This window comes from Eublepharis macularius, chromosome 14, assembly GCF_028583425.1.
Source record: "Eublepharis macularius isolate TG4126 chromosome 14, MPM_Emac_v1.0, whole genome shotgun sequence".
NCBI lineage: Eukaryota > Metazoa > Chordata > Lepidosauria > Squamata > Eublepharidae > Eublepharis > Eublepharis macularius.
Window position 1 is genome coordinate 37,877,144 of NC_072803.1, and position 15,009 is coordinate 37,892,152.

The following is a 15,009-nucleotide window of genomic DNA, read 5'->3' on the forward strand; positions in this document are numbered from 1 at the left end:
CAGCGTGTTGAAAGAGTTAACACTGAGAAGAGATTTCTTCTCAGTGTTAACTCTTTCAACGCACTGAATGAAAACAAAAAACCCTTGCTTTGAGAGCAGCTATCAACTGAAGCTGTTTTGCACTCTTCTCCTGAGTTCATTCAGTGCGTTGAAAGAGTTAACACTGAAAAGAGATATCTCTCCCCTCCTGGCTTCTCAGCCCAGTGCCTGCTTTTTGCAAGAAGTTGATATGTGATTTGATGTTTCATTTGTGTTTTTCCTATTTAAAAAACGATAGGATCCGCGAGGATCCGTGTGGATCCTGGTTTTACTTTCTTCCTGATTAAAATATGCTTTTGGAAGACTGGCTGCTTGCTTTTAAAATTGGGTGGGGAGGAATGGAGATTCTCTCCCTGCTTTTTTAAAAAAACTGGCTGAAACTTGTTGATGGGGTGTCTCTCTATTTGGAGAGGCAGGGACAGGTTAAAAACTCCCCCCTCTGCTCTAAGTGCATGCGTGTGTGAGAAAAAGTCCCCTCCCTGAGGGGAGGTGGCTAGTCGCCGGGTTAAAAACTTCCCCCCTCTGCTCTAAGTGTGTGTGTGTGTGTGTGTGTGTGTGTGTGTGTGTGACAGAGAGAGAAAACGTCCCCTCCCTGAGGGAAGGCAGCTCGTCGCCAGGTTAAAAACTATTCCCCCCTCTGCTCTAAGTGTGTGTGTGTGTGTGTGTGACAGAGAGAGAAAACGTCCCCTCCCTGAGGGAAGGCAGCTCGTCGCCAGGTTAAAAACTATTCCCCCCTCTGCTCTAAGTGTGTGTGTGTGTGTGAAAACATCCCCTCCCTGAGGGGAGGCGGCTTGTCGCCGGGTTAAAAACTCCCCCCCATCTGCTCTAAGTGTGTGTGTGGGGGGGCGCCCCTCTGATCCCAGATCCCAGATCGGAAATGGGACTTGATCGGAGTGAATCGGTGATCTGGGGTTGTCACCAGCGCAGATCCACGAACAGCTTGATCGGTATTTTTTTTTGGATCGTGCCCATGTCTACTTCACACCCTGTGGTGTGGGATGGGAAATCTTACCTGAGTGCTTAAAATAAAATAGACCCCTAGCCCCAGGAATGAAAGTAAGCGGTTAAAGGGCGATACAGAGAAATAAGATAGTGTCCAAAATGGTACCTCCCTCTCTTTTGCTTCAACCAACCCCTCAACAATAATAGCAAGAAATATACCCTGCTTTGTCCCTCTGCCCCACAAGCAAATGGGAGGGGGCTGCCTATTTCCTCCCTACCGAAGCTGTTGCTATTTGAAAGAAGGACTTGTACCAGGGTAAAGCTATGGCTGCTTAGTGATTTGATGCTGAGAGACATTTCAGATCTTGAATCCACAGTTCCTTATCATCACCGATCTCTCGCATCTTGTCTGATTTGGTGTGTATGTTTACTGTTGGGGTGCTGGTGAAGCCTTAGTTTTTGCAGCTACCCTCCCCTAGTCTGTCTGCAAGAGCGGGCTATCGTCAGAAGTGGGGGACCTTCTCTTTCTAGCGTTGCATTTTTCTTCAGTTTACAGACAAGTAGGGTAACCCTGGAATTTGTTTGCTCAGAAATCCCTGTCAGTTCCAGCCCTCAATTATATGCATATCTGCGCAACAGTCAGAAGTTGGCTATCCTCAGGTGAGCAATGTGAAAGAGAGACTCTGCTTGAAAAGCGTTTTTTCCCCACAAAGGAGAAGAATATTCTCTTCCTTGTAGACATTCTCAGATTTAAACAAAAAATAAGCAAGGTCAGTGACCTTGCTTATTTCAGTGGGGAAATGAGTGAGACCAGGAGAAGAAAAAGAGGACTTTCATGCTCTTCTCTTCCCATTGCAAGATCTCCCAGTTTTACCCCAAGTTCTTCCCTCTTCCCCACCCCTTCCCTCCTTCTGCCCTACCCATTGGGGAACATAACTGATATAATTTTGAGGAGGAAAGTGCCTGCTATCAGTCGATTTGCCAGCCACCAGGTAGGGCCTGGCGTTTCCCCAGAACTACACTGGATCTCCAGACTGGAGCGATCAGTTCCTCTAGAGAAAATGGCAGTTTTGGAGGGAGGGCTGTCTAGCATCACTTCACTGCTGAACTCATTCCCTTCTCCAAACTCTGCCCTCCCCAGGCTCCACCCCAAACCTCCAGGTATTTCCTAAACCCAGAGTTGGCCACCCTAACGATGATTATGGAGGCTACAATTCAGGCTCTGGCAGCTGCCTCAGACAGCAGGAGCATGGTATAGGTTACAGTCCCTAGAGGGGCAGACTGGGAGTGAATTGATCCATCTTGGAATGCCCAGCCAAGCCTGATCTCGTCAGATCTCAGAAACTAAGTAGGGTCGGCCTTGCTTAGTAATTGGATGGGAGACCTCCAACAAAGACTGGGGTTGCCGAAGCAGGCAATGGCAAGCCACCTCTGTCTCTTGCCATGAAAATCACATCAGGGGTTGCCATAAGTCAGCTCTGACTTGAAGGCACTCTCTGCCGCCACCGCCACTGCCACCATCACCATCACAATATAATGAGGACGTGACTATTGTTCAGCAGCACTTCTATATGAGAATTATGCCCAGGGATACATGTGCATCAGAAATTCCCACCTGCTCAATCTGCACACACTCAGGCTTTTCCTTGTTCAGCCACCATCTTAACTTATTAATACTGCAGGCAGTATTTTTCGAGTTTCACTGTCCTCCATAGCAGAAATGCATAATATGCTAAGAAAAATGACTTTGTCCCACTTCCTGTTCAGCACTCTGAAGCTGGTAGGGGAGCATGTGCTCTTCTGTTCCGACAGCGGACCCTCTATCGGCATCAATGATGGGCTTTTGACAGAGATCCCAATCATTGTCACTTTGGAAGATCCGTAGCCGCTAATGAAAGATATAATTGATAATCAGCCAAAGATGATTACAGGGCGCTTTGTAGGATGGGAATAATCAGTTCCTAATTATATCAGTAAATTTTATCTTTATGCATGAGGACACGCAGAAGAGACAGGGAGGTTGCCATATGTGTTATGAGTTAAAGTTGTGTTTGTTTTCAAAATTGGAGGGCTGTACTGAAAGGAAGTGATCTCAAAGAGAAGCATCAATAAAAGGATAGAGACTATAGACTTTACTACTGTGTACTTTATGTTGCCGTATGTATGATCCTATTGGGTAGTTTCTATGTTTTTTAACACGTCAGTCTTAGAATTGGTTATGCTCCGTTTCTGCATTTCTTCAGCTCTGTATTGGATTTCTGCTGCTTTAAATCTTTGCAAATTTTCATTTATGTACCCTGTTACATTGTTTATTGAAATATCTTTGAAATTGACTATACTGACTCACACTTTGTAATCTACCTTGAGTATCAGTGAGAAAGGCATACTATAAATAACATAAATAAAAATAAAATAAAAATAGTCTCTTGGTCTTAGGGATGGTGCCTGGTGATCTCTCAGAATTACAACTGATTCCTCAACTACAGAGATCAGTTCTCCTGGAGAAAACCACTGCTTTGGAGGTGTAGTTTATGCCATTCTATTTCACCAATGTCCCTCCCCTCTCTAAACCCTGCCCTCCCAAGACACCACCCCCAAATCTCCAGGAATTTCCCAACCCACAGAAGGCAACCCTACAAGTTGGCCTCCTTTGCAACCAGAGTTGCTCTTCAAATACGATTCCTGCTCTCCCTTGCACTCCATATATCACGTCCCCCGTCGCGGCTCCATAGATACAGCAGCTGTTTTCTCTCTCCATAAGATATAGGTCTGTACTGATTTAATATCCCTCCCGCCCAACCAGTTTCAGGCCTCTTCTTCTGATGCACCACATTGCCCTCCTACTATTTCGCTAGCCTTGAGGGTGTCCTGGTTTGAGAGGGGTCACGCTGGTAGGAGTTACTGGAGAACAGCAGAGAGATCAGTGGTTGATTGGCCATTTAATTGACTGGGCAAGTTCCAGTTGTGGGGGGGGGCAGTGTCACAGTGCTGGCAGGCCACTGACGGTCAGGAGTTTGCTGAGCTGAACTGGGGCAGCATTGCCAGTTTGGCAGGGGCCACTCAGTTTGGAACTTGCCGTGGTGACAATGATAGGCTTAAGCTTGTCTGTTGCATCCTCCTGGCATGGGAGGAGATGATGAGCAAGCTGATACTCACGACTGTCTGAGCTCGGTGGCCTCTCCTTCGCTGTCGGCTCTGCTGAGTGTGATTTCCCGTAGGATGTTGTAACAACCCAATCCACTCCTGATAGAGGTGCCTTAGTGACTCCAATCTACATTAGCCCTTTGAAGCTGGGTTTCTTTCAGAGAATAACATCCCCTTCCCCTCTCCATCTCTAGATTTCGGTAAAATTGCTCTAGGTTTGGAAGTGAGAAGCCAGCCAGTTCTGCAATTGCCTGACAAATCAAGTTTAGCTCGATATTTTCTTTGTTGCAAACCAGTTGATTTCTTACTTCAATTTGGAGCCTGGCCTGCAGGCAACACAGAGGAAGTGATCTTTGTGAATTCCTACATTTTATCATCCATGAATCACTATGAGCTAATAAAAATGATCTCAGAAGCCTGGCCATTAATGCAGAATAAAGGCTTTCTAACAGCATTGTTAGCTTTGGGTAAAGGCTACGCTGAAACTGTCGGACTGACAGGTATCTGCGTTGATGGGAATCCAACCACAGCAAGGTCTGCAAGAACAGCTAGTGAACTACCTGGTTGAGCACAGTGGAGAGGACAGATGTGATCGTTCGGAGGCAACTGCAGCTTTTGGTTCCTGAGCTTGTGTTTTCAACTTTGGCACAACTTGGTGTGGGAACACATTTTATTTATTTAGTAAAAGATTTATATTCTGTATATATGCTCTTAGCTCAAGGCTGACGAGAAAGCTTACAAACGAATTGACCTGTTACCATTAAAAGCAGAATTTAAAAAAGTGAAACACATGTGTTTCAATGTTATGAGTGCCACAGATCTGCCAATGTGGGAAAAAATAGTTCCAAATTTTAGGGTTCATCTATTCACACATAGGCTCCACCCGCTTTGAATTCCAAGTTTTGCCTCTGCTCTGGGCCATATCTGTACATCTCTGGATATTGTGCTATCATTGCACTATAGCAAACATTTGCTACTAGATTGTCTTAAAAATGACTGCTAGAGTGCAACACCCAATTATGTGTCGATGCCACTCTGGTCATCTTCACTTTCAGTGAAAGCCCCCCCCCCCATACTATCTGGACACTTGAGGCTATTCAGAGTTCGGGTCAAAACACACATTTCATTTTGCAGGTGTTCACCATGGTGATTTGCACTTGCAATCCAGTCCCCACTAGGAATTCACGTAAAACGTAACATGTAGTTTGGAACTCTGAGCTTGGTCAACCAGTGTTCAGCCCTTTACAGAACGAGTCTGGCCTTCTGTCTGCTATGCTAATCAGGGCTCTGCACCAAAGCGCCCCCCCCAGTTAATTTGAAAAGTAAAAAGCTGCAGTTTGATCTTGCAAACACATATTGCAAGATCTACAGCTAATATGAATAATCACAAATGTTCAAAACCTGCAACAACAAAAAATCCAGTATCACCATTCACATTTTGAAAGTGAAATTCTGAAATTGTAATGAAAATCCACATTTTAATGAGATTTTAATGAGATTCTTGCTGGCACTTCTCATTGGTCACAGCTGTCAGATACTAAATATCAGGGGAGAGATTTAAATCCATAGGAGATTTAATCCACTCATTGAAACATATGGGGCTGCAAATGGCTGGATTTTGCCCCAAAGGTCAAATACTAAATCTTGAAATCAAATCTTGTTTTGCGCAGAGAAACAAATTAGTTTAATCTCTGTTAAGAGTTGTATAGAAAGTGACCCCCTATTCAGAACCAAATCTTGTGGAACTGCCCCCCCCCCCCCAATCCTTGGGATCAAAATGGATGCTCTGGAGAAAGTGGGCGTAAGCATCTCCAGATAAGTTTCAGTGTATTTGGACCAAAGAGGACATTTAAGGCCTTGCTGCCTTGTTTAAATTTCGGAGCAGTCATTGTCTCTCCAAGTATCTTGGATGCTTCTTGGGCTTCTGAGTACAAGTCATCTTTCATTTTAACTATCTGAAATTTATACTCCTCTGCTGCTTTTGTAATTCTGTCCTCACCAGCTCTGGAGAACCTCTTATTTGCAAGCATTTCCTTACAGGGTCAACTTCTTACTTGGAATTTTGAGTCAACAGATCCATTAAAATCCGTAACATCACCCTCAACTTACATCAGCGGAGGGTCTGATTTGGCTCTTTTGGGGGGCAGTTTTGTTTCTTTTTAATTCCTTGGCCATAAATCATAAGGCCTGTCAAGATATAATATGATTAACATTTCTGGCCCTTTGCGCATGAAACAATTTCTGATCAGGGCCGTTTCCAGACGGCTTACCTGCCCCCGGAACGTCGCACCACATTGCGGGGAAAATGCGGAATATCGTGCGACGTTGTGCAAAACTCGTGCGAGAAAATGCGATATTTCGTGTTTTCCCCGCAACGTGGCACGACGTTCCGGGGGCAGGTAAGCTGTCTGGAAACGGCCCTGATCTGGACCTTTGGCCTTGGTCTGTCAGCACTTCAGAACATTTTGTAAACAAAAAGAGCAGATGGATACACTGTCAACAGTAACAACGTACAGGTCATGTAATCTAGCATTTTTCATTTCACAGCAAAAAAAGACAACTTGACTACCTTGCTGCAAATGTAAGTAGAAACACTTAGGCACAAACAAAGTGGCCCAGAAATCCGTACAATATGCACAAGAAATCACATACATCGTGAAATGTGGCTGATACATTGCATCTGTCCTGGTTTTCTTTTGTTTAAACCTTTTGCCTTCAAAGATATTTGTAAGCATCCCAAGCAAACTCAGTCATCACGAAAGAATGTGACTCTCTTTCTTGTTGCTTGATTCCCCCTTAGTTTCTTGCCATAATAGAGGTGATCTGAAGTTTTGTCAGCCCATTGCACATGCAAGCACCCACTAGATGCTGCAGTTGTTGAACGAACAACATGCACGTGTAGGCCAGTCCTTTGTATGCAGAGGGGTGCTGGTGTTCCTCCCATGCACCAGCATGGGCCATGGTTGAACTATTGGCCTTCACACCACACTTGATTTCATATTCATGTTACATGTTGGCATCACTGTTCTTTACAGCAAGGATATGTTTCCATGTAGTAGTGTCCTTCATCACATTTAGTCTCTGTCCATATTAGACTCAAAAAGATTACTGACCTGGAAGGATCTTGAGGACCCATGGAAGTTGTGGTTGATGTCATCCAAAGCCCCTGGGTTTCTCCTTTGCTGCCACAGGGAGCTGTTTTTCAGCCACAGTGCAGTAGACAACTGGAGGATCAGCCAAGGGATCCTTCTTGGTTGGCTGATGACCATTTCTGGATCTGGGCAGGTGTTAATTGCCAACTCACCACTGACTCAGTAACAACTTGGTGACACACAAAGCTGTGCTATTTGAGGTTTTATGGTCCATTTAATACTTGTATTGCACTTACTTTGTGAGCCACCTTGAGAATGTTTTTCATGGAAAAGGTGGCACAAGAATGACTCAGAATAAATCAATATAATGCAAACCCTCATGCAATGCAGCTGCAACAACACAGCTGCTCTATCCTGACTTGCTATATCAGGACAACACCTGGGGTGTTTAGCCATGCCTGTATGTCACAAACACTCTTTAGTGTTTGCAGAGAGTCTTTCTTTCTCATTACTATTCCATCTTTCCTCCATGGTGCCCAAGTAGACTCAGAAATGGTTCTTCCCTCCTCTATTTTAGCTTGGTAAGGAAGGTTAGGTTGAGATAACTGGCCCAAAGTTATGAGTTTATGGGTGTGGGGATTTGAACCTGCCTCTCACCATCTGATATTCAACACTATTTCTCTCAAGGCAGGTAATTCATTTATCATTTTTTAGAATGATCAAGGTCAGTCATCTGCTTTGACTGACGGAAGCTCTCTGGGGTCTCGGGCAGAGGTCTTTTACAGCATCCACTACCTTATCCTTTTAATTGGAGATGGCAGGGATTAAACCTGGGACCTTCTGCATGCAAAGGAGATGCTCTGCCACTGAACTATGGCTCTTTCACTCCTCTTGAAGGAGTGCACACTGGTTGTGCCTGGATGAGGCATGTTAGTTACCTTCCCCCTTAGCATGCATGCACTATGGCATCTGCACCATTACGGGAACAGGAGGTCCATTTGTACATCTCATCCTTCCATGCCCCAAATAAATCAATGAAACTACTTTGGCTATGATTCTTGCAGCAAAAAGATATTTGTTCTTCTCATTTATAATAGTGTTTAAGTGAGACAACAGAGCATATTACATCCTGTTGAAGTACCTTGTCCCATGTTTATCTGCAACCCTCCTTTTGCCAGATCCTTCTTGGTTTCATCACATTATCCACCACTCATCTGTGTTAGGTGAGCCTCATGCTAGCATTGGCTCTGCCATATATCTGCACCTTCCTGCTGGTTCTTTGCCATTTGCAACTCTACATAAGCAGCAAATGCTCCAAAAGACCTGTCTTAATGGTGCCTGTAGGTAGAAGTGAACATACAAAGCTGTCTTATGCTGAGTCCGTCTAGTTCAGTATCATGTGCTCTGCTGGGCTGCAGCACTCCAGGGTCTTGGTCACAGAAAGTACCTTCTCCCTGAGTTCATTTAACTGGAGGTGCTAGGGGCTCTACCAGGGACTTTTTGCATGGTGCTGTGCTGAGTCACATCTCCTTCCTAGCCTGTAGCTAGGAAGTATTTGCCCACCTATGCAGCTGTTGCTTTGCCAGTCAGGTAAATGGGAGAACCAAAGCAGAAATAGATACAAGATGGCCAGTTTGGACAATCAGTAGAACCAAATGTTCTTGAACTGCCTCTGTGGATGTATTTTCATGTTCACATTCATGTGCACACACGTTTGAATAGCTCTCAGTGAAAACAACCATACACAGGTCAATGAGAAGGCTAGGCTGAACTCCTAATACAGGCTTTCTGCATGCATTCCCCAAATTTCTCACTAATATGTTATCCCAGTATTTCTTCATAAAGAAGTCATGCACATCCCAAAGCACATGCACCCTGAACATGGTTGGTTTCCAGTACACCTTTTGGAATTCTCTAAAGAAATTAATCTTATTTGGAGGATGTGTAGGCATAAACTGATACAAGGAGCTGAGGTGTTTCCTTAACTGAGTGTAAGTAGAGCTGGTGAATGGAAGAGAAAAGTACACATGATTACAACAATCTTGGAAATATATCTGATATACACAGAGGGAAGCAGCCAGTTTGGGAAGAAAAAACCCTGTGTATTCAAATCCTCATATTTGTGTATAAAATTTTGAATTCTGAATTTCCAATTTTGAATATGCTTCAACTTTCAGTGAAAAATAAGTTTAGGAAGCTCAGACAGTATCGTAATGATTTATGTAATATAAATTTCCACCCCTAATTCTTAGCACAAAAGATTATCTATCTTGTCTGCATCTTCCTCATTAACTGTGATGCATACAGAAGCTGGAAGAGAGAGATGATCCCCAAACTGACAGATGCAGAGAGATGATGAGCAACAGGGGCTGGATAAAATAAAGCTGCAGTGATTATATTTGGTGATTAGCCAAGGGAACTTCAGAATGAGGGAGGAGGGCACTGCACCACAACACAGGATCCATATACAAGAACCCATCGTTAATGAAGATCATTATTTGAGTTACCAGACGGGACATCACAGCAGATATCACAAAGGAAGGCAAGCTCCACTCATGATTAATGCTGGAAAGGATGTGAGCATTTCTTCTCCTTTCTTCTTCTTCTTCTTCTCTCTCTCTCTTTTTACAAACAACAGTGGTTTCATTAGGGAGATGGAAATCACGTCACACTTGTGACTGAGACACATTTTTGGTGACCTTTGCTTGGAGGGATGGGTTGCTTAGGAAAGTGTGTTGGAATAGAAGCTCAAACTCTCCGACACTGTCTTAGAGTCACTGCGGGAAGAGCCGTTGGATGTCATATCCACCGAGAGACGCTTCATTTTGCTGCTGTCCTCAAGTTCCTCCTCTGGGTTGCCAATGACGGAAGATACTGTTGTCTCCATCCGGCTGACCTTGTACATGCTGCTCTGGGTCTGGAGGTACCGGGCTGACTTCATTTCCAGCCCTTCATACTTGCTGGCATTGATGAAAGGGCACCACCGGAAAGCAAGCTTGAACCCAATCCGGAACCTGAGAAGACAAACAAGAACAGCTGGGCTACAATATGGCATGGGTCAAAAGGAATGTGCAGAGCACATATTTAACTAGCGTTTGATAAACAGTCCTGGCTCACAGAGCCAGGCGTCAGATTTCTATTCTGCATTTTAGACCTACTTTTCATTCCTGTTGACAGAACTGTTGGTGTATATCTATGTGTACTTTCTACTACTATCCACCCCCAACCTGAGCCTAAACAAGCAAACCACGAAAAGCTGAATTGCCCGAGCTGTATACCCATTAAGTGTATCTGCATAATTTCTCTTAATTTGCATGATTTATTCTTGGAAGGGGCTAGGAGCTACAAAGCTGTGTTCTTGATGACAAATATCTTACTCAGTCATCAAATCTCTTATTCAGGCTTCTAAGATTTCAAGAGATAACAGTGACCACACACTTTCAATTTAGCATACCTTTGATGCCATGGGCTAGAAAGTTGTGCTAGGCAGTTCCAAGGCAAGTGGAGATTGTCAAGAATCTGCCTTCTGAGTTTCTGAGGAATCCCTAGTACCCCAGAAGAGAAGCAGTAGGAATTTCTTATGCTGGCCAACCTTCTGTAATCTGCTTTTTCCTTTCTCGTGCTTACCTTACTTTAAAAACAAAAAGCTACTAGAGAAGGAGCAAGACATTGCATGCTGTTGGCTACCCATTCATTTCAATGGTGTTTGAGCAGCCTAAGGGGCCTAGGGCTGCAGCCTCAACTCCAATGACCTGCATTGCTCCAGAAGACAAGATCAATCAGGTTACTTCCTGATTTCTCTCCCACATTTAGAATCTGTAGCATCAGATTTCAGAGTTGAAATATTTTTCAATGTGCAAGAATACATCTGGTCACATTAAAAATTTGCAAATCTGATTTTGCTTTCACAATTTCACTCATATATATTATGAGTAGAATAATCAACTTCAAGGCAAGGCCCGGAGTTCTCCTAAAAGATAACAGAGATCATTTCCATTGGAGGAAATGGCAGCTTTGAAGGGGGAAACTATGACATTACCTCCCTGCCAAACTCCCTCTCCTCCCCTAATTCTGTCTTCCCCAGGCACTGCCCCAATTTCCCAAGCCAAAGTTGGCCACTCTAATTAGGGTTGCCAGGTGTCTGATTTTCACCCAGACAGTCTGGGTTATTTTTGGACTGTCCAGGGAAAACATAATTAAAAAACTGGACGCTTTGCCTGTTCAGCCCTCCCACCTGTGCCTCCTACATGGCTCTGCCCAGGACTAGCTGGCCAGCTTGCCCGCCCTGGAAGTGGGGCATCATGATGATATCACCCTGGTAGTGACATCATCACACCAGGGGCTGGGAAGGACATTAATAAGGTGAGTGCTGGTTCCCTCCCTCTCCCCGGAGTCTGGTATCTTTCCAGAACCCGTCTAGCAACCCTAACCCTAATTATGCGGCCACCAAATATTATGAGCTGTTATAATCTATTAAAGCAGCGATCCTCGTAGTGGCAGCCATGGGTCCACCAACATATTTTCTTGTGCCCACTTGCTTCTTTCTCAAAGCGTCTCCTAAAGCAAAGTGAGAATCATTTCTATTGGAGCAGCAGATGCTTCAGAAGAATCCAAAGGGCATTGATTGGGATTTCCATTCAGAAACAGTTGCCTCAATCATAAATTTGGATTAGAATATCCCAACATTTTGTGACTGCCCTCGCTCCTGGCAGCTATTTTGTGATTGGTCGTGTTTCCTGAGGGAGCCATTTTGTAGTGCTGCCCACTACTCTTTCTCAAAATTCCAAAAGTGACTCAACAAATTTGGTAGCCCTCATATTAAAAAATCAGATTTACTTGAACTAATCAGGCTACAACAAGCTCTCCCCTGTCCTCACTTTAAACTATATTACAAACAATCATTGTACCTTACCTTTCATTGAGACAACAGTAAATAATGGGGTTGTACATGGTGGAGCTCATGGCCAGCCATAAGATTCCCAAGTAGACCTGCTGAATATACTTTTGTTCATACCATTCGACACAAATATACTGGAAGAGGAAGTAGATATGGAAGGGCAGCCAGCAGAAAGCAAAGGTGCACACCACAATGATCATCATCTTCACCACCTGTTGAAGAAGGACAGCCTTGTATGGTAACAACAACACTCAACTGGCATCTACAAACAGGAAAAATGAGGCTGCTACATCCCTGCTCACACCAGCTAGCAGGAGCCTTGCCGGGAAACCTCTCCAAGCGCTGAGAGAAAGTCTATAACTTTGCAGGGGCGATTTGCTTTTATAAATGGAATGCTTATATCTTTTCCATGAGGGTCTTTGTGTTTCAGCATATGGGACTGAGATAAATATTGTCCAAATTGCAAGTCTGGTCAACATAACCTGACTGAGTCCTTTTTTTCCTAAGACCCGACCCTGCCCTCCTGCCCCTCCTCTGGTCACATGCAGCTTATCTGCCGGCTTGTGTGTGGGTTTTCAAATTTCCTTGTGTGTGTTCTTGTCTTGTGCAAATAGCAGGAGCCTCACCGTACTTTTTCCCTTGATCATACCTGGTCACAAAGTGTTGTGGATTCTTCCCATTTCCCCCTCCCCACTCCCCACTCCATTTGAAATTTTACACATAGTGTGGGGCTAGTCTTTCCTGTACTGGTGCTAGTCTGGCTGATGCCATAGTTGAAATGGCTTCAAATATAGGGTCTATTGGGACCAGCGGCATGGAAAGGCATTTGCCTCAGTGCAGAGTGCCCTCAAGATATAGCTGACTTATGGTGACCCCGTCAGGGTTTTTATGGCAAGAGACGACTAGAGGTGGTTTGTCGTTGCCTGCCTCTGTGACCCTCGTCTTTTTTTGAGGTCTCCCATCCAATTACTAAAGCAAGGCCACCCCTAGTTAGCTTCTGAGATCTGACGAGATCAGGCTCACCTGGGAAACTGGGTCAGGGCTTGTCTAAGTGACCTTATGCTTTTTTCTATTGCTATGCCTTTAAGACAGGTTTTAAATGATCTTATTTTTGTGAACATGTCACTTTATCTCAGGTTCCTTCTCAAGCACGTTTTTTTTACATGCACAGTATTTATACACTTTAATGCCTACTCATATGTTACATCTCAGTTTTGTTTATATTACTGAAACCAAAGAAGTTGGCAGCAAGTGATCAATTTTTGAGGGGCTGTGGCTCAGTGGGAGAGTATCTGCTTGGGCATGCAGAAGGTACCAGGTTCAATCCCTGGCATTTCCTGTTAAAAGAATTAGATAGTGGGCAATGTGAAAGACCGCTCCCTGAGACCCTGGTCAGAGTAGAATACTCCCCTTGATAGATCAAGGATCTGATATAAGACAGTTTCGTGTGTGTTCATGTGGATGGTTTAATGGGAATAGACATAGCATCAATAGTGCAGGGACAGTATTCTTGAACTACCAAGCTGTCCCTCACCCCACACAATGGTCATGAACAGGGCCGGCACCTCCATTGAGGCAAGCCTGGTGACTGCCTCTAGCACGGGGGCGCCGGGAAGCTGGCAGCAGCAGCGCACGGGCGGATGACCAGGAGGGTTGGGAAGCTGCCCACATGCTGCTCCGGCTGCCTGCCGTGCCTGGCCCGCAGCTACTGCAGCCTCCCAGCTCTCCTGCGCTGCCGCCACCGCCAACATGCACCCCCGGCCGGGAGCAGCAGCCATGGGCCAGGCGTGGCAGGCGTCTGGGGCAGCGCACAGAACAATGGAGTGGGAGGGCTGGGAGGACGCATGCACGCCTCCTCAGCCACTTGCTGTGCCTGGCTGGGCTGGCAGCCTCCCAGTCCTCCTGCCCACTGCCCCGCAGTCCAGGTGTGCGCACGTGGGGGGGGGCAGGAGCAGTCCTGAAGCTGCCCCCCCCCTCCGGCCTCAGGTGCCAGAAACCCTGGCACCGGGCCTGGTCATGAACATCTGGACCCAACATTCCAAGTTCTAAAAACAAATTGCGCAACAATGCAGCAGCCAGGTTTCTTGTGGCTGACACCTATGACATCCATGTCAGTGGAGACCACCTGGGGTGGCAGTTGACACAGGGGTGCAGAATAACTAGTAGCTACAGGAGATTAAGAGAGATTATCAGTAAAAATTGGCTGTATACACTAACTCTTAATTCAGAGAGGTGTAGTCCATCATCCCCTAGAGAAACAGTGTCCTGTGAATGACCTAAGCAGGATTGGTTAGCTTCATATTTCTGACTCCACCGTAACTTCTTAGTAAGAGTTTGGAAACTTCCTCTAGTGCACATTTGATGCTGAGCAGCATGACTTTTTGCAGTCAGTTCAAATTCCTGTGTGGTTATAAGTCACTTACCTTGCGCTTGGCAGACTCCTGTTCGTGGTACCGGTCTGAAGAGTCCCCCGGTATCTCACTAGCCCACAGCGTGATGCCAACCATCGTGTAGGCATAGCCTATCACTATGAGTGGTAAGACATAACTGAGCACAGTCACAGAGAAGTGGTACCTGGAAGGAAAGGAAGAGTGATAAGCTCTTGCTATAAACAAATGGCTTTCAGAGAGCTGGAGCATCTTTGGTCAACTTCTCCTTGGTTGGTCTCTCTCTTATGTTTGGTGCTTCCATAACCAAGATGTGTCCACAGGGATGGAGACTGCACCATGCTCAGCCCACCAAACATGAACAACAAATATAACACTGTGGCTGAGACCACACCTCCTGACCATTTTGGAAATTCCACAAGACTGACACTTGCATTCTTCTGGACTTTTTTCAGTCCCCCACTGCCACAGCAAGAAAGTCAAGCCAAGAAAATCTAGATATTGATAG

The 15,009-nt window shown here is 45.1% G+C and overlaps 1 protein-coding gene across 1 annotated transcript in view; it reads right to left on the reverse strand.

Moving 5' to 3' along the window:
• Nucleotides 1–4,789: 4,789 nt before the first annotated feature.
• Nucleotides 4,790–15,009, reverse strand: part of TACR1 (tachykinin receptor 1) — a 79,668-nt gene continuing 69,448 nt past the window's right edge. Inside the window, exons 3-5 of the mRNA XM_054998433.1 lie at nt 14,538–14,688; nt 12,130–12,326; nt 4,790–10,231 (exon numbers count right to left, since the gene is read on the reverse strand). Of these exons, the coding sequence (XP_054854408.1) occupies nt 9,940–10,231; nt 12,130–12,326; nt 14,538–14,688 (640 nt within the window). The 3' untranslated portion in view covers nt 4,790–9,939. The remainder of the gene's footprint in view (nt 10,232–12,129; nt 12,327–14,537; nt 14,689–15,009) is intronic.